At 38.2% G+C, this 26,539-nt stretch overlaps 3 protein-coding genes across 4 annotated transcripts; 1 reads left to right on the top strand and 2 right to left on the bottom strand.

The window, feature by feature from the left end:
• Positions 1-3,924: 3,924 nt before the first annotated feature.
• Positions 3,925-8,409, bottom strand: LOC144528973 (recoverin-like). Its single transcript, XM_078267880.1, has 3 exons — positions 8,029-8,409; positions 5,751-5,862; positions 3,925-4,010 (listed from the first exon to the last, which is right to left on the bottom strand). The coding sequence occupies exons 1-3, from the start codon at positions 8,407-8,409 to the stop codon at positions 3,925-3,927; spliced, it is 579 nt and encodes a 192-aa protein (XP_078124006.1).
• Positions 8,410-14,902: 6,493 nt separating this feature from the next.
• On the top strand, positions 14,903-20,470 carry LOC144529419 (major histocompatibility complex class I-related protein 1-like). Of its 2 annotated transcripts, XM_078268497.1 has the most exons (7): positions 14,903-15,038; positions 15,374-15,643; positions 15,722-16,000; positions 16,527-16,829; positions 17,234-17,335; positions 17,500-17,517; positions 18,470-20,470. In XM_078268497.1, exons 1-7 carry the CDS (start codon positions 14,951-14,953, stop codon positions 18,517-18,519), a joined length of 1,110 nt encoding a protein of 369 aa, XP_078124623.1. In that variant the 5' UTR covers positions 14,903-14,950; the 3' UTR covers positions 18,520-20,470. The 2 variants fall into 2 exon arrangements, with proteins under 2 accessions (XP_078124623.1, XP_078124624.1); XM_078268498.1 differs by lacking the exon at positions 17,500-17,517.
• Positions 20,471-22,727: 2,257 nt separating this feature from the next.
• Positions 22,728-26,528, bottom strand: tmem238a (transmembrane protein 238a). Its single transcript, XM_078268501.1, has 3 exons — positions 26,394-26,528; positions 23,960-24,117; positions 22,728-23,194 (listed from the first exon to the last, which is right to left on the bottom strand). Exons 2-3 carry the CDS (start codon positions 24,108-24,110, stop codon positions 23,025-23,027), a joined length of 321 nt encoding a protein of 106 aa, XP_078124627.1. The 5' UTR covers positions 24,111-24,117; positions 26,394-26,528; the 3' UTR covers positions 22,728-23,024.
• Between the last annotated feature and the right edge of the window lie 11 nt (positions 26,529-26,539).

Genomic DNA, 26,539 nt, shown 5'->3' with positions numbered 1-26,539 from the left:
TGTGATCCCATCGCAAGATGGTCTCTAGTTTGCATCTATTCAATTCAATTTTATTTATAGTATCAAATCATGACAAGAGTTACCTCAAAACACTTTACAGATAGAGTAGGTCTAGACCACACTCTGTAATTTGCAAAGACCCAACAATTGTATTACTTATTCCTAACCATTTCAAGACTCTTTACAACCCCGGACAAATACGAAGAGTAAAACATTATTCAGATTTGTTTTACCTGCAACCTGAGTTTGTATACCCAGTAATTCTAAAAAGAGAGGAGAGAAGAGGAAAAGCCAGAATGAAAGATTACAGCAACAGAGAGATTTGGACATTAAGACAGATGCTTTCAAATGCTGGACAGAAGATTATGTCAATAATCTCCCCAGTCAGGGAAATAAGACTGAGATAGAGAGCGAGAGATTGACATCATATAGGCAGTGAGGCAGAGATAAACGGGCTTGTCAGGTCAACGAGCAGTATGCTGAAAGTAATTAAAATGTAAACTAAGTTGAATTATACAACAGTTTATGTAAGATTCAAAACAACCCCATGGAACATGCAGTGGTTAGTTCATTTATCCATTCAGTATCTGTCACCATGTTTGTTAAACAGCGTGCATTCTTCCATTTTATATTTTATTTAGAAAATTCTAAGGATGTTATCTATACTCTGGATAATCTACAGGTTACTCTGGATAATCTACAGACCCCACAGGGAAAATTGCTCACAATCAGAGCTGTGGGGTATGTGGATTATCCTTTGGACAACAGTTTTTTTTATGTAATCCCTCTGTTGATAGAGATTAACCTGTGACAGTCAGTATTACGCTGTGTAAACAGGTCAAGAAGTGGGTTGACTGGAGCACATATAGACCAACGTCATTTGCACCTGTGGAAAGGGGGATTGGTGATGTACGGAGGGCAGAGTTGATGCACCGTAGTTATGAACCCAAGCACAGTTCCTTTGTGCTGTTTGTGGACACGCTTGCAGTAGGAAACTCTATGTTGGTTCACCACTTTGGTCCAGACTAAAATATATCTGTTGGATAGATTGCCATGAATTTTGAACAGGCATTTGTGGTTACCAGAAGATGAATCTCAATGACTTTGGTGATAATCTGATGTAATGCCACTATGAGGTTTACATTTGTGGCTTTGAGTCAAATTTCTTGACAACTATATGCTATAGTGTGCACAACTATTTCATATTAACGGACGCCCATTACATTCAAGCCGTTGCCAAATGAGTTGATACAAAGCTTGTCTATATCAACGACGTTTCATTTCTGGGATTCTTCAGGTGCTGCCGGAAATTCTGCCTGATGTCCGTTACCTTCCGCTTTGTTTGTGTTGGTATTTTAAACTCTGGTCGATTTATGAGGACTATGGTTAACTGCTCCTCAGAGCTCTGCAGGGTATCTGCCGAGCTATCATCAAAGGCTTGCGTCATGTGGATGCAACAACAGTGTTGTTCTCATTAGAACATTAGAACGTTAGAATTCCTCATGGGGGACACAGAAACTACACACTATAGCTTTAAACTATATGGTAAACATTAAAAACATTAACTGCTAAACATCAGCATGTTCAGCCCTGGCTCCTAAAATTTACATTCAAATACAACAAAATTGCATTTAAAAACGTTTCGAGGGAAACATGTTTTGCCCCCTGATTACGTTTGTGTTTGGTGTATCACAATTATGCTTCGAATCAAAGTCCATGGAAGTCCACATAGGGAGGAGAAGACCGCTGTCCGTGTTCTGTGTCAAAGCAAAAGTCAATGTTGACTTGTATACGTAACATACTTAACTTCTGTACGTACCTCAAATTACGTGACAAATGTGCTTTTTTTTTAACCCAAACCATGATCTTTTTCTAACCACATTTCATAACATTAACCACATGTTAAAACAGTATCACAACATGCGTTGGATGCTGGAAAATACTCAAAATGTAACTGAGAATGCAGTTTCGTTGTATGGGAACTTAATTTTTAGGAGACTGGGTTGGCATGTTAGCATTGTCATTATGAGCATGTTATCAAGCTGATGTTAGCATTTCGCCCAAACTCAAGTTCAGCCGCAAAGAGACACTAACAAGGCTGTAAACTCTTCCTTCTTCTTTTAGAGTTCTGCTGATTCGTTAACACAACACTTCTTAACACATTACTGACACACAGTCCCACATTCCTAGTTTTTATTACCAGTAACAGTATAGACAAGAGAGAAGAATGAAAAGACTTCTGACATAAGTTTTATTACAATTTCATGCATTTCATACAATTTCAGAACTGAAGAAGTCTCTCAGATGAGAAACGAATACTATGACCTGGATGACTGAGAACCCTCACAGATACAACTTCATGGTTTTAATTTTGTTGTCGGATGAATTGAACACTATAAAAGACACAACGTTAGACAATAACAAGGGCCCAGGTACAGTTACACCTTGCCAACCCGGTCTCATTCCCAACTCGTAAAATACGCAAAAATCACCCTTTAGCGTCTGTATGGAATGCACTGGGCAGAGCAGCAGCTTGACCGTGGCGCTGTAAGATGACGTAATATTAAGAGCGACAATGGTAGCGAGTGGTATTAAAGACCGAGGTAAGTTGGGGTGCTGGAACAACACAGGACTTTTACCCAGGAGACCGGGGTTTGTGTTCTATTTTTGTCCCGCGTGTCACTGAAACGTACATTTTGTAACCCTACCCACCATCTTTTCCTAAACCTTACTGCTGCATGTCAGTTAAACGTACAATTTTTAAATGACGCTAAATCGGTCCCAACCCAGGGTGTCAAAATGTGAAGCCAAGAATCCAGACCAAGTGCGTCGTAAAATGACGCCAAAAGGAAAGCCCCACTGCAGCTGACTGAGTTGCCAAAGGAGACTTTTTGCGTCCCTAACAAACACCAAAGGCAACTGACAAAGCGTCGTTTTTTGACGCGGTGGGAGGGAGAATGTGTTGACCTTGCTGCAATTACATCTTGTTCTGGGTTTTAAAAAACATGAATGATAGAATGAGAGACTACAGACACCAGCATTGGCTGTCCAGAAGAGAAAAAACAACATATTTCATGGTAATGATACTTTAACTAAAGCATGTGACATGTTATCATATTAAAATGTGTGCTTGAGTTGCTAATACGCACACCCATAATTACATTTTCTCAAGAAATGTAAACTAAAAACTGACGTCACACTGGCTGTGTGTTGTGAAGGTGCTGTCAGGTGTCATTGTATCTGTACGTACACACCGCTGCCGACTTCAGTTCAAAGTTACAGGAAGTCCATTTTCAATGGAAGCTGGCTTCTCTCAGCTGCAAGAAGCGGCAAATCCGTCTGCGTCACGTTTTGGGCATGGTGAGCGACCAGAGCATCAAGCAGAAAGTTGAAGTTTGGTCAACTTTATGGTAATGAGCTATGACGCAGTTCAGCAGCAAACGACCAGCAACCAATCGGAATATAGACACCCTTCGCACTGGCTGATTCCAGAGAACATACTTTCGTTCCTACCAAAAGATTAGTTCCGAGAAAATGGAGGAAAAGCTCATCATCGCTGTTACTGGGTTCCCTATAATTTATGATATGACTTCGTTTGCGTATAGGGACCAGTTAAAAAAAAAAAACGAGGCATGGTATAAAATAGCTGGGCTAGTTGGTGTCTCCGGTGAGTTGGTGAAGTACGTGCGTGATGTTTTTGTTATTTAAGTACGTCTTCCTTGCTTGATGTGAATGTCCTGCCAAGTCAGAGCGGCCAAAGCGTCAAAAGCTTCCCTGTACTTTTTGACAAGCGTCCTTGACAGGGCAGCCAGAGCTTCTTTTGCAGCTCAAGTCGGCGGCGGTGTGTACATACAGTATTAGCAGAGTTATGGGTGAATTGGAAACGACACAACTGGAGAGAGATACAATGAATCTGTGGAAGAGTTACTTTGCAGGCGAATACTGAATCAAACGAAGGGCGTCTTCATTGTCCAACACTCCCTGGATAAACTCTCCTTCTGCAACTCGTTCTGTAAGGAGAAAAGGAATAGAAAAAGAAGAAGTTAAGTTCAGGTTAATGAAATAAAAGACAAAGGTTCCAAGGGGGAATAAAAAAGACTGGAGCACACTGATTAATTTGCAGCCTTTAATAGTGCAGACAGACCAGAACACTTCGACACAACTCTGTGCAAATGAATCATGTTTGCTGTCCACAAGCTGAGAAGCATCTGATTCCGCTGCATACTGCTGGAAGAGTCGCAGAGAGCCCTTTTTCTAGCAGAATTATTCAAGGTTTGCAGGTAAAACAGATGTAAGGCAACGGTCAGGCCCAATCCTGAAAGTAAATATTTGCTTCGCTTTCATTCATTTCAACTGTAGCCTTTGGAACGGACGAGCTGTAGAATGCATTTCCTGTTTTCGATGCAGAGACAGCTGTTTAGGAAGAATACATTATTTCTGTTTGACTAAATATTGGACAGAAAAAAATCAGTCAGAAGCAAAAGCACCAAGGTTGAACTCGGAGAGTGCAGACCTCTGCCAAGGACATGCCTTATCTCGCAATGTTAACAAAAGTAAAAAATAATGTGTGTAGCCGTCCTGTGAATCGAATCTGCTTGAAAATTTAATTAGTTAGTTTTTCCGTAATCCTGCTGATAGACAAACAAACCAAACCGAACATAACCTCCTTTGTTGAAGGTAATAATTATAAAACAAGAAAAGCAATAAAAAGACGATAAGAGCAATAAAAAGGAGTAATGGGTTCACATAAAATAAGATCATAATAAAAACAAAGTCACTGATTCTGCCAGCCTTATTTTCTTAGGAGGTTGTTCCAAAGCCAAGGGGTCCTGATGGCAAATGCATGGTTACTCTTAGATTTAAAGGGGTGATAGAATGATTATATAGGGTATTTCACACTGTTCCTTAAGGTCTCCTAATAGGGTATGTAACATTGGTTGGGCTGAAAACAGCCCGGGTGCTGCTCCCTAATGCAACCCTGTGAAATAGCCCTAGAATGAAACAAGAGGTTTTATATGGTATGCTCATGAATATTTAGATGAGCTGCGCGCTGATTGGTTGGTTTACAACGACGCAGTGTTGCTGCACATGGAGAGAGGGGAGGGGCTGCTCCTCTCAGCATACGGTGCTGGCTCCTCTGCTCCTCAGGCTCAGTCACAGAACAGAAGAGAGAGTTGACTGTTTTGGCTGTACATCTACGTGACCTACATGACAAAGGTACCGACCAGAGCCAATTAAGGTACAGCCACCGAGTTGATGTCAACTATTAGCTTCATTGGGATTTGCCCGTTTTCAGAGGCAGTTTCAAATTGTGAGATTTGCATAGGAAAGAGGTATCAATGGGATTTTGAGGTTCTCTGTATGTCCATGTTACCCACCGAACTGTCGTTATTCAACTATGACAAGGTAAACTTGGTTTTGCATTCTATCACCCCTTTAAGCCTCAACTTTAGAACGACCAGAAATACCCACCTAAAGATCTGAGGCTGCAAACTGGCTCATATGGAATCAATATTTCTGCTATATAGCTTGGGCCAGACCCAGACATGCTTTTTAAGTGATCAGTAAACTGTTGAAAATCAACTCTAAATCGAACAGGGAGCCAATAGAGAGAAGCCAGGATTGGGGTGATGTGATGTCGTTTGTTGAAACCAGTAAGAAGCCTATCTGCTGCATTCTGAACCAGTTCTTATTAGCTACAAGTCTCATATTTATTCATTAATTTCTCCATTGACACTGTTGTATCTCACCATTATCGCCCTTCTCAAAGACCTTCCAGAGTTTATTTGCCCTCTTCTCAGCTGTGTTTTCATCCTCAGCCAGGGCAGCCAGCTCATCTTTAGGAATCAGCTTGAAAATTGCCTGTGAGAAGCCAAAATAGAAGACACAGACTGGTCAAAGAGAGAAAAGCATTATATTTTGGTATAACACATTTTGCCTTTCATAGAAATATTAAACTTTGATAGTGATGATCTTTAAATTGTTGGGTTCCTGTTTCTTATAAACCTTTTAAAACAGTGACTTCCTTTTGACTTCCTGGAACACCAACAGAGTGTAAAGTATTCTACATTTCAACAAAGACACTTAACAATCTCATCACATATGGAAAAACTATGGAATATTAACAGCACTATAAAAACTAAAACTACTAACTCACATTTTGCTGTAATTAGCAGGGGCTTAAAGAAAGGATTACTGAAGAACATAAACAGAGTGGCAAGTTGTTTTATTCAGACATACTGCAGTCAGACTGAAGAAGGATTTGGCTTTTTAATGTTAACCTCACATAGTCTTTTCTGGCTATTTTTGCAGTATAAACATAAAGAAATACATATAATGAGATCATCTCTAAAGCATTTAGAGAAGGGCATGTAAGTCAGTTATATTTAACTAGCCAAATAGTGGCATTAGTGGTGAATCATTTTAAATTCAAATGTTTTCTACATTTATATGTGACAATAGATAAGTTTAAAGACTGAAAAGTGCAGTTGTTTGAGGTTATAATTGATATAATTCACTGTATTGTTGAATTCTGTGAAATTGCCAACCTTTGTCTAGAAGCCACCAAAATATACAGTATGTGACAGTCCCAAATCATCCTGTATGCAGATGATACTGTTGTTTATACTTGCCATAGTTTACTCAAAATGATATGGATTACTGAGTCTATATTGGTTTCATTTCTAATTTGAGTTTTTATAACCATACTGCCACGTCTCATTTATCTTGATCCAAAATTGTTAAAATAAGATGAGAACATGTTACCTGGCCACTCTTCATTCTCTTAATTCTATATTTATATATCCTCCCATCCTCACTCTCTGCTCTCTGTAGGCTTAGCCCTTAATTCATCCTAAACTGTTTATCAGCATCAATCAATCAAGTGTAATCTTGTGTTTAACAAATGTTACATAACAAGAGTAACACCATGAGATGCTATAGAGATATATTTGGTGACAGGAAAATCGGTACTATTATTGAGTGGGTGCTAATAGAAATGAGATCACAAATGACAGAAAATGGGACTCTGCATTTAAAAAGAGTTGCACATCCAAATAGAGCAACATCTTTTCATACGATCATATGTTCGATCAGAACATGCTCCTGTGATCTCCATGTGTCTATAGATGTTGTACATATAGCTTCCTTCAGAGCTCACTGCTCAGCAAATGTCAATTACTGATCTTTCTTACCTTTATGTCTACCACTCAATTGTCAACTGTCCATTCTACCAGATTTTTTATTACGTTGCTTTCCAAGGTTGCTTTAACACCTACCTCATTTGGTCCATTTAAAATATACCCTGGAGAATTTGTTCTCATAGACCGGTTTGTTTGGGCTGGTGTGAAAGCTCATCCGAACTCTGCAGATCAAACAAACAAACTCTGGTGCACTTGAAAACGGAGTTCTCGGTTTGCTTTCAAGTGAACTAAAGTTTGGTTGACTTCAGGTGAGAATGCGGTCCGACCCAAATACAAGAAGTGGACCAAAAACAATGCATTTACTAGCCTTAAATTTCAATTTTGCACACAATGTACAGACATATATATGATTAAGGGATAACTTTCAGATCCATAAGTTGTTCTGACCATACATCGCTGGTTGTTTGTGCGATAACACATCATCGTCTCTCTTTCACTTGCAGTCTGTCAGCTGCTCAAATTGTTTGCCTTCTTCTAAAATATTATAAAAATGCAACAATGTTGCAAATTCACCCCTGAGTGGCACAGAGTCCAACGAACTATAGTTGTGAAAGTGCCCTAATGTATAGAGAAGAACCAGACGTTAGGTCTGCAAAACCTGCCAATGTCTAACCTTTGTCTAGAAGCCGCAAACAGATACAGTACAGGATGGTCTAATATCAACTTCTATACAGATGAGACTGTTGCCTATACTTAATTTTTACTCACAGCACTCAACTATTCCTTCAGACAATTCACTCAACAACTGGAAGCTAAACAGTTGGCAAACTACAGCAACTGGTTGTTTGCAAGGCTACTGCATCACTTCCCTTTCTCCAAAACTCACCGTACAGATTTCCTTGACCTCTGACTTTGTGATGTATCCATTCCTGTCCACGTCGAACAGCGAGAAGGCCCACTCCAGTTTGCTGGTGGTTTTCCCTGTTGATGTCATGTGGAGAGCAATGATGTACTCCTTGAAGTCCAGTGTTCCATCCTCGTTTGTGTCAAAGGAGCGGAAGACATGCTGGGCGTATGTCTGGGCGTCACTTTCCGGGAAGAACCTGGTGTAGATGCTCTGGAATTCCTCTTTTGTGATGCGCCCTTCTGGACACTGCTTCTTGAAGTTTTCATACCACTGAGCAATCTCAGTCTCTGTGAACTTGGTGTGGAGTTTCAGGTCCTCCAGGATCTCCTTGGACACAGCGCCACTTTTGGAGTTACCCATTGTTGATGGTGTTGGTGATGTTTTAGAGCCAAATCAAAATGGGAATTTGTGGCACTTGAGCTTTTTAAGGGCAATTAACACACAGCTTCAACCTAGGGAGTTGCCTCCTCTACTCTGTCAAAGTGGTAAACAGACGACTATGTCTGAGGTATGGCTACAGTATCCTTCTTGATCCTGGTCCTGGTCAAAGAAGCAAATGCTGTGAAAAAAGCAGAAGCCGCTGGGTAAGCTCATAAAGCCGATCAACCATCAGTAATACCCGCAAGAGAAATCACGACAAGATTCAACCCAGGTCAAGGCTGTGGTGTTTATTTATTGGCATTTAAAGCGTGATGCTAGTTTAGCAATTTTCGACCCCATTGCTATTTTAAAAATAGAAGACTGCAGTATGGTTCAAATAGAGTAAATTTCTATAAACGATTAAATGATGTTTCCTGACACATCTTTGACAAATTCAACATAAAAAATGCAGAGGACATAATCTGTGATAACAATCAAAGCAGACTTGTGCAATATGGCCGAAGAAGTTGAGAAAAGGTCCTGGATAACCCTAACTCTAGAAAAGGTCTCGGGTAACCCTAATCCTAATCCCCCCTAACCCAAGAAAAGGTCTTGGGTAACCCTAACCCTAAATAAGAATTGTTAAAAAAAAATGTAATAGGTTATGTTTAACAGAAGGTGATTAAGATTATCATGGGATTCTAGTATTTTCTTTAGCATGATGTCATTGTCTAAGTAATAAAAAGTTCCACATGGTACATTGCTGTAGATAGAAAACAAATGTGATCAATCAACAAAATGCAGCAACAACAATATGAATGTAAACATAGTTACTTTTCATTCATTAAGTCTAGTCTTCCCTTGTCTTGCCTCTGAACGCTTCATATCATGACAAATGTGTCATTATGTGTTTTTTTATGAGAAAATCAAAAGGTCAAATGGCTATTCATAGTGATTAGTTTCTCGAGGTTTAAGATTTGTGATATTTCATATTGTCTGTGTAGCGCAGCTCTGTTTGTTTCCTACCTGTGTGAGTGGCTGAGAAGTCCAGGGCAATCAGTGATGATCTGTCTGTGAGCTGCAGAGGAAATCAGCCTCAACCTGTTGGAATAAGTCAATTAAACTGGATCACCCTGAGGCGGAGCCACAGCAGCACTCAGGTGAGCCCCTGAGATTACTCAGAGATTACTATTACTGAGCTTCTTTTTTAATCTTTATGTAGTCAACCAGCCGAGTCTCATCTATCTACAAGGTGTTTTTCACAAACAGATTGCAGAGTACACAAGACACAGACACAGCAAGAGGCACATCACCAACTATAAGTGGTAGAAGAAGTACTTAGATTGTTTATTTAAGTTAAAGTAGCAATACCACACTGTAGAAATAGTCTAAAAGTCCTGCATTTAAAATGTTACTCAGCCTAAGTAAAAGTGCGAAAGCATTAGCATCAAAATATTCTAGAAGTACCAAAAGTCAATGTACTTTTTAGTATGTATAACTACATTATCAATAGAGTCAAAGGTTTTTACAGATGGGATTTTGGATATTTCTTTCTAACACAAATTGTAGTTAAAAAAAACAAAATTTAAAAGTGTATTATGGAGGTTTTCTTTCCATTAGTCTGTAAGAAGACATGTTACTGTATGGAAGCAAAATAGCAAAATGTCAAAATTGACCAGTTCATGAAGAAAAGTTTTTGGGGACTAGGACACGCAAGTTGAGAAGGCAAGGAAAGTATTCAAAGATGGACAAACTGAGAAATGAGAAGAGGGGAATGAGAGTGACAGGAAAGGTGGAGGTTTGAGATGTGACACAGGTTAAAGTGCTCATATTAAACGTAATTTTCAGGTTCATAATTGTATTTAGAGGTTATATCAGAAAAGGTTTACATGGTTTAATTTTCAAAAAACACCATATTTTTGTTGTACTGCAGCTCCTCTTTTCACCCTGTGTGTTGAGCTCTCTGTTTTAGCTACAGAGTGAGACATCTCACTTCTGTTCCATCTTTGTTGGGAGTCGCACATGTGCAGTACCTAGATAAGGACTATTACCCAGTCAGAAGCAGAGTATGAGGGCGTGCCACACTAGCAGCTAGGTGAGCATTATAGCGTGTGTTACAAAGTGACGCACGTTTGTCTCTGAAGTAAAGGCTGGACTACAATAGAGCTGTTTGGAGCAGTTTGTGAACAGAGTTTTCTGTTGGAGATGGTAAGTCCCTTTGGGGTGGACTTTGGGCTTTTTCACTTTGTAAACCTATACCATGCACAAAAAAGATATATAACACAAAGGAAAGGGGAAGAGCCAAAAAGCATAATATGAGCACTTTAAAGGTCGGACTAAACTCTTCGGACTACAAGGATCGCCCTGCAGGTGAAAACAAGTCACCTGACTGAACCTGGCACTGACATGCCTGATTACGAGCATGCCACAGGCTTTATCTGCTGTAAAAAAAAAAAAAAACTTGATCAAGGGATGTGACAAAGTAAAAGTGAGTCCTTCCCCAAACTACCTTGACCCTACATCACACAGGCAACGAGTTAATTGGTTAAATCCAGCGAATGGTGGCGAGTGGCTCTGTGATTTAAATGTGCTTAACTTGAGTGTTAACTGCTGATCCACCATCTGCTCCGCTGTAAACCAGTCTATACAGAAAACACATCAACTTCCACAACTATCATCAACATCAAGAACATATATCTATCTATCTATAGGGTGGTCCCTCGATAGGTGTGAGGCACCGGCAGGAATTAAATGTCTGAGCTATTTAGGACTCAGGGGTCAAGACTGGAGTTGTATTTAACCTCTGACCCTCTCCCCTTCCTTACCTCTCTACCAGCTCACTTTAATGTATCTCATGGTCGTAGAGTAGACTGCTAATTGATTACCCAGACATGTGAAGTTCATTCAACCTGATTAAGATGACATAACTGCCTGCAGACATCCTCCACACCCACTGCTTCATCGATTCTTTATCTCAGGACAAGTTTAGAGCAGTAACACTGTCACATATTAAACAGAAACACTTGTACTAATGAAGTAACTGTTTTGACCAGTTCAGACCAAACCCTACGTGAGGAAACACAGCCCTCTTATTCGCTGCAGTAATCTGTCTTTTGGCAAACTGCTGATCTCTCTTCTGTATTAAATAAAACAACTTAATTCCTCTGCTGACGTGCACCTCAGCAGCGTGTCTCTCTCTTGGCACCGTTGGCCACGGCTCCACAGGTGATTTGGATTTTGCCATCTGGTTGCCGGGGCTTTGGAAAGCTCTGCCGGAGGCCATGCAAAACCAATGTCACCTTCAGAGTAAAATAGCTTCTTTAAGTGAGACAATGTTGCTTGTAAATGAAGAAGAAAACACTAGACACTATACAGACTGTATATAACTAGGTTTTATCACAAAAATAAATCAGGAAATAAATACCAGGAGACACAGGGTTTTTTTTTCTGCTTATGGTCATATTCTATGGTATATTTTTGCTTAGTCTTACAAAAACTTTGCTCTAATTCACAAGTCACTCAAACCCATTTCATACCAAAACAATCCAATAAAAAATAGCTAGCCCAATTGAGCAAAAAACAAAACCCAATCTGGCAACAGAGTTCCCCAGCCGGACTCAAACCCAGGACATTGTGATGACGTGGTCGGTGTCTTGGGACTGTTTTTACCTTTACCTGTCGCAATCTCACCTTTAACCCCCAACCTTTGATCCTTTGATCTAGATTTAGAGTAGGAAAGATAATCCTTTAATTGAAAGGAGAGGGGGATAAAAATGGAGGAAAATAAGGAGATAGAGAGAGAGAAGCATGTAGGCGGTGGTGCTAGGCCGTATAAGGAGGATTTGGCAGTGATGCAAAGCAGACTGGAAAACCGGTGGTGACCAGAACGAGGTGGATAAGTATTATCAAAGCTCTTCGGCCCAGATCTGAGGCATCTATTAACAGAATAGGAACGTTTAATCTAGACACCTTAGGGGCATCATGGCTTCCAGTGTGGGTACTAGTCGAGGGAGCAGAGGGAGTTCCGGTCAACAGCCAGAAAAATTAAGAAAATCACAGAAATCTTCTTGACTTTGGAGTCACAATACCAGCATTTCAGAGTAGATGTTTGAAACAAATACAAAACGTTACTTCGGTCTTCTTCATAACGTAGGGTTTGGCTGTTCATCATTTGGTAATATTTGAAGCAAATGACATGTGGACAAAGGGACGCTTCCATCTCAAACGTGGAGCGATACAGGATTCCCAAAGGCCATTTCAAAGTTAACTTTGGTTATTTGCTCATTTAACAAGTTGCACGTTTCTGCAATAAAGGAAGCTGCAGTTTCCAGGAGCCTATAGAAGCAACCAAGATAAAATAATTAACATTAGCTCCACCTTTACCAGCTGAAATTAAAGTGATGAACGCATACATAATTATAAAATAGGCCTTCTGCTTCATGAGTACTTTCACTTAGGGTATGTTGAGTATGTTTTGATGCTAATGCTTGTGTATTTTTACTTTAGTAAGATTTTGAATGCAGGACTTTTACTTGCACTGTGATATTGCTAGTTTTAATCAAGATGTGAGTACTTATTGCACCTCTGGTTGCTTGTCAGCAAAAACGTGAACATTTTAAGTGTTAAAACTAAATGATGTTTTCCAAGTGAGCTCAGTCTTCACTTTATCTGCGTAAAACTGTCTAATCATCACTCTTCAGGCTACATGATGATTGAATTTGAGACGTGACATCTCTGAGGCATGCTAACTGTCCTCGTAATGTGATTAGTAGTTGCACAAAGACTGTCTGCAGGGGAATACCCTGCTCACACTCCATAAGTCCATCTGATGTTATTCAGTGTGGGGGGAGGAGGAGGTATTACATACTGTGTATCACAGTGCTGTCGAGGAACGATACCAAAGTCTTCATGACCAGGAACTTGTAAAGAACCTGAAAGACAGATCTGAGTTCAGAGCAAACCTGGATTTAATAAAAGTAAAGACAAATAAAAGAAACTGTTTGTTGGAGTCTGGATTTAATCCACTTGGTGTACCACATGGTGACGGATTTAACATATCAGGGTGACTCAGCAGGTAGAGTCTGTTGAGCTGTCAGACCCGGGAAAACAAGTCAAACTGAATCCCGAGATTAGATTTGATGACTGTGAGTGAACCCAACCGGTGCTAGAGTTTAATGAACAGAGGTAAACTGTGGAGAAACACACAACGTTTAATGTAATATCAGTTTGCATTTCTGTATCAGACTTCAAAGAAGGCCTCTGACTGAAAGCTCACAGAAATAGATGCACATATATTCATTTTGTAACTAGTTTAGATTTTATAACGTCCCAAAACTTCAAATCTGACACCATTCTGGACAAGATCTGTATTATTTTGGTGGTTGCAGGAGTTACATATTACACCAAATAATCTATGTCGATAACATTTTTTGTTCCTAAATGGGAAGTCTTTTTATTTTTACAGCTGTTCTTTCTGGATTCTCAATGTTACTTTTCATATATGATAAATTAAACATATCTACTCACTAAAAGTTGTGATACATTTTCTGTTTCACATGAATACTCCCACTACAAATTATATTAAGTTTTACTTTGTTTGTGGTGTTGAAAATGTTTCTATTTTTTTTTAAAGTCTTAATTTTCATCTACAACTAATGACAATGTTTTAATTTATCAAAATCTAAATATGGCATCCCTTTTCAAAAAACTAGTGCAACTACAGCGAAACTATTTTTTCTGTTTAGTTTGTTTTACAAACCCTGTAATGGTTCTGATGGCTTGTTTTTGGGATTAACGGGCCTGTTAACCCGGACGTGGCCGCTGTCTTCAGGGGAATCAGTTTAGCTATTATTAGAGTCGTGATGAGGGAAACTTCCTTCTTGGTGAAAAGACAATCTGCTGCCAGGTCATTGTCTCTCTTTACTCGCTTATTTGTGTGGGTGTAGCTGTAATCGTGAGTTCAGGTGGAGTCCGTACATCAGCCTGTGCTCAAAAAAAGTTTTTTTTTTCTAAACCATTCTGAAGGGGCAGTACAGAAGATTTTCACTTTCAGATAGAATATAAACACGTTGTGTAAGCATCATATTTACAAGATGATATATTCCCTTTCCCCCTGACATTAGGGATATCATATCTGCTTTAATCTTTCTGATACAGGCCGCAGATAGAAAGTGTTCTGCTGATGTTGTTGTAATTCCTGCTGGTCACCAGTAGAGGTCAGCACAGGTTACAGATCTACTAATTACTCTGAATGTAAGATCAGAAGAAATAACTGTTTATTGATCCTCAGCGAGGGGAAATAAGATGTTACAGCAGCACAAGAAACAAACCAGATAAAAATACATCAATAAAATAACATTGTATGCAAACGGGGAAGGGAAAGGGAGAAAATAATTAGGATGATAGATTGGAATTATAAAGCACAACATAGCACAGTGTAAAAGGAGTAAAACAAGTTTCTCAACTTCTGTATCAACCGTCCATCTCTCATCAGAACAGAGACACTTCCTCCTTCCCTCAAAAAGCACAGAAGACAAAACAGATGAACCAGCTCAGTCGTTTACGTCTTTCTCAAAACAAGATGAAAAAGTTCCTGTTGTTGCTTCTCTTCTGTCACGTCTCATCTCCAGGTAAGATCACATTTTAATTATTTTCTTATTTCAAATCATTTGACCTCAGTGTGCAGTTGCTCGTGTTTGTTTCTTGTATCTAGACATCACTGAAGATGAGGGAGACCTCAGTGATATCCCAGATTTTAAAATAAAGGTTATATATGAATCTTCACTTTCCACTTTGTTCCTGTGTAGCTCCGGGACACACCTGTGGTTTAGTTTCACTTTAGCTTCAACATGATGAGACTATTTGGTTTTTAATGGAATTATACTGAATACTTCATATTCACGATGAGTGTGATGATGATGTTTTTATATTTATACTGAATGTATAAACCTTGTTTGTCCTGCAGTGAAACACTCACTCAAGATTTTCGTAACGGCATCATCTGGAGTCCCAAACTTCCCAGAGTTTGTGGCTTCTGCACTGGTGGATGAACTTCTGTTTTCTTACTGTGACAGCAACAAAAAGATAGTAGAACCAAAACAGGACTGGATGAAAAATGTATTAAAAGACAATCCTCAGCAGTTGGAGATGCTCACTAGAGAATGTTTTGATACTCTGCCTAACAACTTCAAACCCTGGATGGATAACTTTAAGCAACGCTTCAACCAAACTGGAGGTACAGTATTTATGAGTGTTATATGTTATATTGTAATTATTTACTGCATTGTTAAAAGGTACAGTCTCTCTCTCTCAGATGTCCACATTCTCCAGGAGATGACTGGCTGTGAGTGGGATGATGAGACTGGAGAGGTCAATGGTTATTTGCAGTTTGGATATGATGGAGAAGACTTCATAGCATTCGACCTGAAGACATCGACATGGATCGCTGCAAAACCACAGGCTGTCATCATCAAACAGAGTTGGGATGCTTACAAATCTAGAATAAAACACAATGAGATTATCCTCACTGAGACGTTTCCTGAATGGCTGAAGATGTATTTGGACTACGGCAAGAGCTCTCTGCTGAGAAAAGGTAGAATCACATTTCCTGATGTAGTTTGATGAACCCAACAATGTCCATACAGTCTGCTCAGACTGAACTGCCATTGTGCCAGTGTGCAGTCAGTGAGTGTCAGTGTTTTAAAATTGAAACGTTGATGTTTTACAGAAAATTAACATAGTTGTTGCTTTAAACTGTAAAAAATGTCAGCTTCTCTGACTATTGTTTCCTTCTCTGTCTATGATGTGGAGATTATGTAACTGATGAGTTGTTATGTAGCCCTGTCAGATGTTTTTATAGCTCATAAGATTGTATGGGCCTGTACATGTAGTGCATTTACCTAAAAGAAAATGTAATGTTTACATGGTGTAAGCCTAACTTACATCTGTTGAGTCTGGATTTCACTTAAAGGTACACTATATAGGTTTTGACCACTAGTAGTTCTATATAGTAGTTCTATATAGTAATAAAATAAATTGTATAGGTTGATTGCTGTGTACTCTCTCTCTCTCTCTCTCTCTCTCTCTCTCTCTCTCTCTCTCTCTCTCTCTCTCTGCAGAGGTTCCTTCAGTGTCTCTCCTCCAGAAGTCTCCCTCCTCTCCAGTCAGCTGCCACGCTACAGGTTTCTACCCTGACAGAGCCATGATGTTCTGGAGGAAAGATGGAGAGGAGCATCATGAGGACGTGGACGTCGGAGAGATCCTCCCCAACCACGATGGATCCTTCCAGATGAGTGTTGACCTGGACCTTTCATCAGTCCCAGCTGAAGACTGGAGGAGGTACGACTGTGTGTTTCATCTCTCTGGTGTGGAGGACGACATCATCACCAAACTGGACAAAGCAAAGATCAGGACCAACAGAGGTAAGACTGGACTAGGAAGTGACTGAAAGATGTGTTTAGGTTACTTCAGTTGTCCTGAAGTTCATGATTTATTGATTTGTCACCTTTCTGATGCTGTGTGTAAGCCTACTGTTTGATATCTGTGGCCATACTACCACATACACACAAAAAAGCCTCAACTGCCAGTTAGCGGGCTAGCTCCGTCACCCTTTATTTCAGAGACACATTTGTACAGTACAACGAGCAAGTCATTTTTTGTGTTTGATTTTAAACCAATGCACTCAATCCGTTGCAGGACAAACCAACATGCAATTAATTCATAAGTAATGTGTGTACAGTAGGTATAATACACAGATGGATGTACTTCTGTTCTAACCTGTTTTGTCTATCTGGTTGTTGACATATTGTTGTTATTTGTTCAACAGAGAAGCCTTCTGACATGACCGTTCCCATCACTGCTGGAGTGGCTGTTCTTGCTGTCGTCCTCGCCGCTGCCAATGGATTCATTTTTTACAAAAACAAGAAAGGTGAGAGAGGAGAAAGGAAAAGTTATCTAGCCTACTTTTGGATTTGCAGTTTACAAAAAGAAGAAAAGTGAGAGACCAAAGAAGTAAACAAAAAGGTGACAAATTATGTTCTGGCATTTCCAACTGTGACAACTGAAATGATTTGTCTTCTCTTCTTGTTTCAGCCAAACTCCCTCTACAATGTGAATAGAACTGTTTTTATTCTATTGTATCTGGTCTGACATGCTGTTACCAGGATGTGTTACTGAAAAACAGACTTGAGTAAAGACATTATAAATTAGTAAATTATTTTCTCACTCAGGGATTTCTCCGCTAACAGAGAGACCAAAAACAATGACTGTTTGACATGAGCTGGAATTACTGTCGATGGGAGTACTAAATAACATGGAATAAATAAAATGGAATTAAATTGAAAGAAACAAAACCAGAAAAAATACATGAAAAGATTTAAGAAATAATGATTATTATTTGTGTGACAGTAATAACAGATTATTGAATTCGGTGGTAGAGATATATATATATATATATATATATATATATACCACCGAATCCACAATCCATGCATGCAAATTCAATAATCTGTTATTACTCTCACACAAATAATAATCATTATTTCTTAAATCTTTTCATGTATTTTTTCTGGTTTTGTATTCCTTTCAATTTAATTCCATATATATATATATAAATAAATTTTATTTTATTGGTCATTATATATATATATATATATATATATATATATATATATATAATGACCAATAAAATAAAATGAGAACTGAAAAAGAAAATTTTATTTTTGTTTAGTTTTTCATTTATATAGCACTTTAAAATCAAACAAGTTTGCACCAAAGTGCTTCACAAAGATGAAAACATATGTATAGAAGCAAATATAAAAAGCTCTTGGGGTTGGAGGCTGCTGGTTGCAAATATCACATTCAAGGTGTTGAGTCAGGTCATTGATTCTGACAGATGGAGCATGTCTCTTGGTTCTGGATAAAACATCAGATGCTAAACCTGTTTCAGAGGCTGGAAATACTGAACACCTTTTGGTGGATCTGTAGAGTTAATCTGAACGACAGGCTGCATCATCCTCTGTTTATTAAAGGCAGCTCAGTAACAGTGTCTTTTTCCTTACAGCTCCTGACAACAGCTCTGAGCTCTCTGAGAAACTGAATCCAGAGACCTGATTTACAAACACATCCTGTACTGGTAAAGCAGTAAACTCTTCACATCTCCAGCTCTTCACAATACCTGAAATGATACGCTTCTACAACAAACCTTTATATTAAAGACCCTAAAAAACTTGCTTTCAAATCTTGAATATAACTATAACATGAAAGAGTCTTGAAGCAAAATGTATTAGGAGTTGACAAAATGTTGAGTTTGTCGCTATGGAGCATATGTTTGTGTGTGTGATTAATATCCTTTCTGTATTACAGGTTTATATTCAGTTCATATACTCACTATATAACTATATAACTCTATGTGTACTCTTTCTAGATATGCATATAGTTTGGGTCCTATAGATAAACTACTGTAACATGTATGGAACCATCATTATGAAGTAGAGATCAATAAAATGTCCTCTCTGGTGTTTGACAACTTGACAGCAACATCCTGATTATTTAGCTTAATTAAAAGAAAAATGTTGTGTAAATATTCTGATTATATATATATGGAGAGGAAACTGTTGTCAGAGTAAGTAAGTGTGAAAACTTCTGACTCAGATTTATAAGATTTTGAACTTTATTAGTCAAACTAAAGGCAGAAGTCAGAAGCTGTTTTCTGGACTCACTGTCTGATCTTTCAGTCCACTAAACCTTTGTTACAACCCAGGTCTCTGTAGGGGAAAGGAAGCAGCACAGAGGCTGTTAGAGTCTGACACTGGACTTATTTATTACAGGAGCAACAACTAAATGAAAGTGAACTCGTAACAGAAGCAAGCTAAATGTTGTGTTACATGATACAATGTGTTTTGGACTTTAGCAGCAGACAAGCCCAAACAAAGAGCTTTAGTGGAAGCAGGCAGGAACAGGTAACAGAGACTCAGATGAATGTATAAAATCTCTTTTGGTCAGAGTTAAGTCCTTGTTTACCTGTAAGGAGTCATTCACAGGGAAACACACCTCATACTGCAGGGGAAACATTCACATTTCATAAACCAGGAAACTACTTTGGAATGAAGATGAGCTGAGCTTTCCAGCTCTACTTCTTTTTCAGAACAATATGTATTTATAGTATTTTTTGTTCTTCTTGTGTTATGTTTTATCTCCAAGATGACATTAAACCATTTGTCAGTTCCTGTAGAGCTGGATAACTTCATAACACGGCCTTGTTCTGTTACACTGAGAGACTCATTCATTAAGTTAACATGTCTTGGACATGTCATATATTGCTGTGTGAGCTGAGGTGTGAAATAAGGAAGTAAGTGCTTTTTCAGGAATACCTTCATGAGGTGTGCCCTGTGATTGCTATCTTTTTATAAAGTAGCCTAATTGGAAACTGGCCACATCATGTTCATTGTTTAAGACACATTTTCATAAATGATCCTTCAAATGTGAACAGGGCTTTGATAAACTATTTACTGATTAAACAAAAAAGGTCATGTTATTGGAAACTAGCCACATGAAGATTAGCATGAGTTGAGTCAGGAAGACTATCTAATGCTTCCTACTCCTTCTCATTCACCTCCCTCTCCTCCTGCTTCCCCTTATCAGCTGATTGGGAGCGTGTAGTCTTTTAGTTTAAACCAACCAGATTTAGCTACAATCTCTATCAGCCTATCACATTCTTGCTGTCAATATTTAAATGTTCTCCTCTTCGTCGCTTTCACCGTGAATCGTCGCGACCCTACTCCCCGTTCACCTCAGTTCATCGTTTCCATCATTCATATGTGTATATAAGACATGTCAGTGTGGATAATTGTCGTTTAAAAAATACAGATATCAGTGATCAAACGGATGCGGTTGTCGTGAAGATAAAATGGTAGGATGAGTATTTCACTAAAGATCTGTCATGTCGGCTTTTAAATGTCACATTGGAAATATTGGGATTTGTCATGTTTTTTTATTTGATGAATTGATTTGTGGAAGTTTATCAGGCCTTAAACATTACAACAATAAAAGTAATTCAACTCCACCTTTTTATTTAATTAGGTTTTCTTTATTTAAATGTCCAACATTAATTAACAAAGACAAAGGATTGATTTAGTTTAGATGAATGTTAATTACTGGATGTAACACACCTGATTACTGACCTGAGTAATGACCTGATTGGCCAGTTTGAACTGAAGAGGCGGGCTCTAATCTATACATGTGCTAGTAGAATGTTAGCGTTTTCCTGTGACTGGTTTTGTTTGAGGAGCAGCACCAGAACCGTTTTAGCAGAGTCAAGAGGAGTTCCCTCTGTGTTTAACCCTTGTGTTGTCTTCCCCGTCGACCATGCAACCTTTTGTTTTTCTGGGTCAAAATGTAAAAAAATTTCCAACGTTTTGGTCGTCTTTTTGGACACACTTTTTTCGAATTTTCTGTCAATATTTTTCTGCGCTTTTTTTAAAAAGTTTTTCTCATGTTTTTGTCACGTTTCCCATTGTTTTTGTCACTTTTTCCGATGTTTTTGTCACGTTTTCCCGATGTTTTTGTCACGTTTCCCGATGTTTTTGTCACGTTTCCCGATGTTTTTGTCACTTTTTCCGATGTTTTTGTCACGTTTCCCGACGTTTTTGTCACGTTTCCCGATGTTTTTGTCACTTTTTCCGATGTTTTTGTCACTTTTTCCGATGTTTTTGTCACTTTTTCCGATGTTTTTGACTTTTTTTTTTTCCTACGTTTTTCAACGTTCTATTATCAATTTTTCTTTACATGCTATAACTTTGAATAAAACAAAGTAGTGAACTGGTCATTTATTTAACTTGTGAAGAGCGTTGTATGGAACCATCCACGTTATTTTGTTGGTTGAAAGAAACCCACATTTCTGATATAAAATCTTTTTGAAAATGGGACAACAGGATGGTTAATGGGTTGTTTTGAAGACTGAAAATAAAAGTCTACCAGTTTTCCCAGCAAACCTTCCTGCCAGCGTGATGTTTATTTGCTCCATGGTTCCTCTGAGTTACAACACACCTCACCTTGCAACAGTGAGGATGCAAGAACACAGCAATCAAAATATACCCTAAATCTTGGTTGGTTCAGTGAGAGGTGAGTCTTGAGGCTCAGAGTGTCTTTCCTTCTGTTACCACTAGAGAGCAACAGAACTCTGACCTGAGTCAGCTGTGAGAGAAGTCAGCACAGAGAAACAAGCTGCTAGAACATTATCACCAGCTCCAGCATTTCAATGGGTTTCCTTATTTACATTTTGCAAATCTTGGAACACAATTGGTCTTTTCTTATAAATAAATAGCCCGTGTTCTGTGTAAGTCCATTTAAAAAGTGAACTTATGTCACTCTGTATAACTTTTCAGGAAATATTTTTCCATTGTGGTGTTGATACTGTTTGTGTACAATTTAAGATGACATTTAATGAAATATGATGTGCAGCAGCATCAGTGGTTTTCAATACAACTAGTCTCACATTGCCAGACCTTCCTCCACAGTACTGCGGAGGAAGGTCTGGCTAGTCCACACAGCAAAACATGCTGTGGTTTACTGGCATTTCTTTAAACCAATCACAATCATCTTGGGCGGTGCTAAGCGCTGAACAGAGCCAGGGTGCCTCTGCAAAACAGCCTTGGGAAGGAACTTGTTATGGTGGAACATGTGTACGTTCAAAAGTTGTTTTAGTCGTGCAACAGAAAACTCTGATTGGACAGATAGTCTAGCTAGCTGTCTGGATTTACCCTGCAGAGATCTGAGGAGCAGTTAACCGTAGTCAGAAAATCAGAAATCCACCGGAGTTTAGAATTCCAACACAAAGAAAGCGGAAGGTAACGGACATCCGGCCGAAATCAGGGACATCATGCGGAATTTGTGGCGGTACCTGAACAATCCCGGAAGTGGAACGTCGTCGATATAAACTACAATACAACAAATCTAAATGACTTTTGGAAGTCTGCAAAATGTTGCAGACTGCCATTTTCAGCGTGTAGCTTGCTGGCTCACAGTTTGAGAACAGCAACACACAGAGAGCGGAAGGTGAGGGATGTCAGGCAATTATCCTGAAAATGTGCTTCTGTTGATCCAGAGTATATCTACTTATACTGGTATATCAATATTGTCTATTTTTCATGATTTATGGTTTCTTTTTTTATGTTTTCAGTCAACCAGTAATAATGTTACTCTTTTATATAATTCCATAAAATGCTAATAATAATAATAATAATAATAATACATTGTCTATTTTTGAAAGTCTATTTCCATTACATTACACTTGGTTGTTGAAAAAATTATAAAAACATACATTTATAATGTTTACAAATGGCTTTTATTGAAAGCTGCCACTGCTATACTGAATCTATAACACTATATAAAAAAATGATAATCATAATAAAACATCAAATAGCAAAACTATGTAACAGAAGCAGGTGCACATCTGGAATTAAAATGTTTCCGACATGCTTGTAACACTAAGACAGGAAGAATTTGATTCAGTGTCCTTATCTCGTATGAATACCGACAAACACAGGCATCAGAAGACTTTTAAACTGAAATGTATTCAGACTTCCTGTTGCGTGTCTCAGCGCCGGGTACCGACCCGCTCACGAATAAGTGTTGGCCCTGTACGTGCGGATCTTGCGGCTCAGGTTTCGAGCCAGCCGGTCGACGGCGCTGCCGATGTGTCCGAGTTCACTCTTGGACGTCAGACCGTCGATGTTTCCGCTGTACCACAGCACCCATCCGGCCAGAGACATCAGCACGAACAGAGCTCCTGCACACAGATCACTCGTCAGGATTTATACATCAGCACTACACAGACAGTTGGAGAACGTCACACGGTCACACAGAAATATTATCATGTTGCATCTGCACAGTGGTGTAGTCTAATGGATTGTAGTGGGTATACTGTACCCATTGCACTGAACTGCCTTGCACTATATATTTAAATCTTAAATCTCAGACTATACTCATATTGCACTATTCCTTACCTCTCTTCAAATTGTTATTGTATATTTTTTGTAAATGTATAAATTCTATTGTATTGTTATACTGTATACTTAACGGTATTTTTTATATTTGTTACTATCCTTTCTGTTTTTATTCTTTATATGTTAAGTGTTGTACTTTGAGAGCAAAGATTAACCAGAGTCAAATTCCTTGTTTGTTTACACAAACCTGTTGCTGCAATGTTATTGTTAAGGTGTGAAACCCAGAAACAAAATGTGTATAGATACAGTATATATTCATTCATGCATTATGTTTGTTTTATGTCTTTACAAAAATTACATTTAGATTTGTAACATTTTAAATTGAAACACTAGAACAAACTACTCACAAAAATGTCTGTGAATGAACAATCACACTTTAGTAACCATGAGTCAATCAGATAAACATAATTGAGAGTACAACTCATCCTCCAACAATGGAACATGGTCATCTTTTCTACTTTTATCTCTGTCTTCTACTTTACGCATTTGCAACTCATCATTTCTATTTCACATCATGCTGCCACTAGTGTTGACCCGTTATATCATACCAGTATAGACCAGTAAGTCTCCAAAGTCTTGTCCTTTGATCTCCATGGGGGCAAAGACTCCCAGCAGCAGAGCGGCTCCTCCCAGTAAGTCCATCAACACAGCAAAGGCCAGGGCCAGTTTACAGTGGGAGAGGCCGTCACACAGGCCCATTATCAAACTGTGGGTGAAGGAAGGAGAAAAGTAAGAAACCTGAACATCAGCAGAAACAAAAAAACATGACAATTATATATATATATATATATATACACACATATATATATACATATACACATATATATACACACACACATATATATATACACACACATATATATATATATATATATATACACACATATATATATATATATATATATATATATATATATACATATATATATATATATATATATATATATATATATATATATATATTTATTTTCCAAAACTCCCCGGATGGGTCGAAAGCCATATGCACGTTGTGTAAAGCCGAATTAAAATATCACCGGAGTACGTCAAGCTTGATCTACCACCTACGAGCTAAGCATAGTAGTACAGTTAACGTGACTCAGGTTGATGCTAGCGGACTCAGGCAAAGCAGTATTTTGGAGAGTGCTACTCGCCGACCTGTGGATGAAACCAAATCCAAGAAAATTACTACAGCTCTTATAAAATGGGTGGCAACTAACTGCAGACCTGTCAGCATCGTAGAGGACTCGGGTCTTAAAGAAGTGCTACGGTTGGCGTGTTCTGACCCGTCTTATACACTGCCATCGAGGAGGACAGTAGTTTCACCATACACAGCCTGTATGACACGGAGAAAGCAGCTAAACTGGAACTGCTGCAAGGTGATCACTGGACGTCAGTGAGTAATCAAAATTATTTAGGAGTTACTGCACCATATATTGACTCTAGATTCAAATGTGTGACTAGATTCACACATTTTTCTTTTGTTTACAGTAAATAAATAAATAATAAACAAATACTTAAAATCAAGTTCATAAAGTCACTTTCTTTGCATTGATTTGATTCCCAATCAAGTCACACTTGTAAGAATTGCTTTCCATTGTTAATATGGACTTAAAAACAGTTCTGAAATGAAAAATAATAGAATTTTAATCATGTGATAAAACATGTGATTAACTATAGAAATTCAACAATTAATCGTTTGACAGCCCCAATATATATATAGAAATAATATACACAGTATATAGGCTGATATTAGCTTATCAAAACACTTAAATGTGCTAATGTTTCAATTCAATCTGCCTCATCCTGACTTCGATAGATGCTTATAAAGTGTTTTAGTAGGGCTGGGTGATATAGAGAAAATCAAATATCGCGATATTCTTGTACTAATACCTCGATGTCGATATTGTAGCGATATTATAGGGTTGACAATTGGTGCTTTAACAAAATATCTTCACAATGAGATTTTAGATAAATAATCCTCTGTAATGTGGATATAATGACTAAGTGGGTAAAGGTAAAAAAAATAATAAAACAGCTAGAACAGTCTGGTAACAGAAAATGACACCACTTTACTGTAATGCAGCCTTTAAAACCAGGAAAAGACAACACTTAAGTCATCTACGATATTACGATATCCAAAATCTAAGACGATATCTAGTCTTATATCACGTTATCAATATAAAATCGATATATTGCCCAGCCCTAGCTTTTAGTTTCCATCATATGTATGTGTCTTCACCCTGATCAGAGAAACACAAAGTTTGCATGATAATGTCATATTTCAGCAGAACACACTAGTTCAATAACATTGATTGGCAACCATTTTGATGTTTTAAGTCATGTTTACCGTAAAACATGTCATGGTTGCAGCTTCTTAAATGTGAGGATGTTCTGGCTTTTGCATTTCTTTTACAAACAATCAATTATTGGAGCAAATATCAGCAGAAAATAATCGTAAACGTTAGCTCACCTCAACCAGCAGCAACAGTAAAATCCTGCTTTTACATGAATGCCTTTGTTATAATGATATATAATATTTAACAGTAGAACAGTCACATGGGCCATTTTTCTACTTTTAGTACATTTTCCTGATTAGGCCTACATATTTTTACTTAACTAAGTAAGTAACATAGTTTGTCTGACTAATTGTCAGATCAATATTTAGTCAATATTAGCCACCTACAAGCTATCAACACTGATGGGATTCCGTCCATTTGAAATGTTTTTTTTTTAGGTATAATATGATTCTATCAGGACGTTATTATGTCTGTAAGTTTCCTAAACAACAAAACAAAATTCAATCTTGATTTTATTGTACAAATAATGAATAACCTAAAGTTTGTTTTCTCTCATGTTGCTTCATGAACTCAATCACAGCCGAGAGCCTTTCAGTTCTGACAAAGACTGACTTCATTCTGCAATCAAATTAAACTAAACATTTAATTTCACACCGTCAACAGGTCTACTTCTGCGTTAACTCACTTGTTTTTTATTGTTCGTCCAGCAGCATGAAATCCTTATCTATCGGTTATTTTCTGAAATTTCTTTCGTTCAGTTTTTCTTTGCTTCCGCGTTTACCTTCTCGGATAGAAGATTCTCCACCTACCTGCGTCCCGCCCCTAAGGTGA

This window comes from Sander vitreus, chromosome 14 (genome assembly GCF_031162955.1).
Source record: "Sander vitreus isolate 19-12246 chromosome 14, sanVit1, whole genome shotgun sequence".
Lineage (NCBI taxonomy): Eukaryota > Metazoa > Chordata > Actinopteri > Perciformes > Percidae > Sander > Sander vitreus.
The sequence above is the reverse complement of the archived record's forward strand: the minus strand, read 5'-3'. Positions and strand labels throughout refer to the sequence as shown.

What these genes read in the sequence shown, in the direction of transcription:
- LOC144528973 (XM_078267880.1), bottom strand. Translation starts at nt 8,409, where the DNA reads ATGGGTAACTCCAAAAGTGGCGCTGTGTCCAAGGAGATCCTGGAGGAC. An exon ending in AGGTCAAGGAAATCTGTACG is followed by an intron (nt 5,863 to 8,028) that starts GTGAGTTTTGGA and finishes GGCTTCTCACAG; the next exon opens with GCAATTTTCAAGCTGATTCC. An exon ending in CTTTGAGAAGGGCGATAATG is followed by an intron (nt 4,011 to 5,750) that starts GTGAGATACAAC and finishes TTCTCCTTACAG; the next exon opens with AACGAGTTGCAGAAGGAGAG.
- LOC144529419 (XM_078268497.1), top strand. Translation starts at nt 14,951, where the DNA reads ATGAACCAGCTCAGTCGTTTACGTCTTTCTCAAAACAAGATGAAAAAG. An exon ending in GAGCTCTCTGCTGAGAAAAG is followed by an intron (nt 16,001 to 16,526) that starts GTAGAATCACAT and finishes CTCTCTCTGCAG; the next exon opens with AGGTTCCTTCAGTGTCTCTC. An exon ending in AAAGATCAGGACCAACAGAG is followed by an intron (nt 16,830 to 17,233) that starts GTAAGACTGGAC and finishes TTTGTTCAACAG; the next exon opens with AGAAGCCTTCTGACATGACC.
- tmem238a (XM_078268501.1), bottom strand. Translation starts at nt 24,110, where the DNA reads ATGGGCCTGTGTGACGGCCTCTCCCACTGTAAACTGGCCCTGGCCTTT. An exon ending in AGACTTACTGGTCTATACTG is followed by an intron (nt 23,195 to 23,959) that starts GTATGATATAAC and finishes ATCTGTGTGCAG; the next exon opens with GAGCTCTGTTCGTGCTGATG.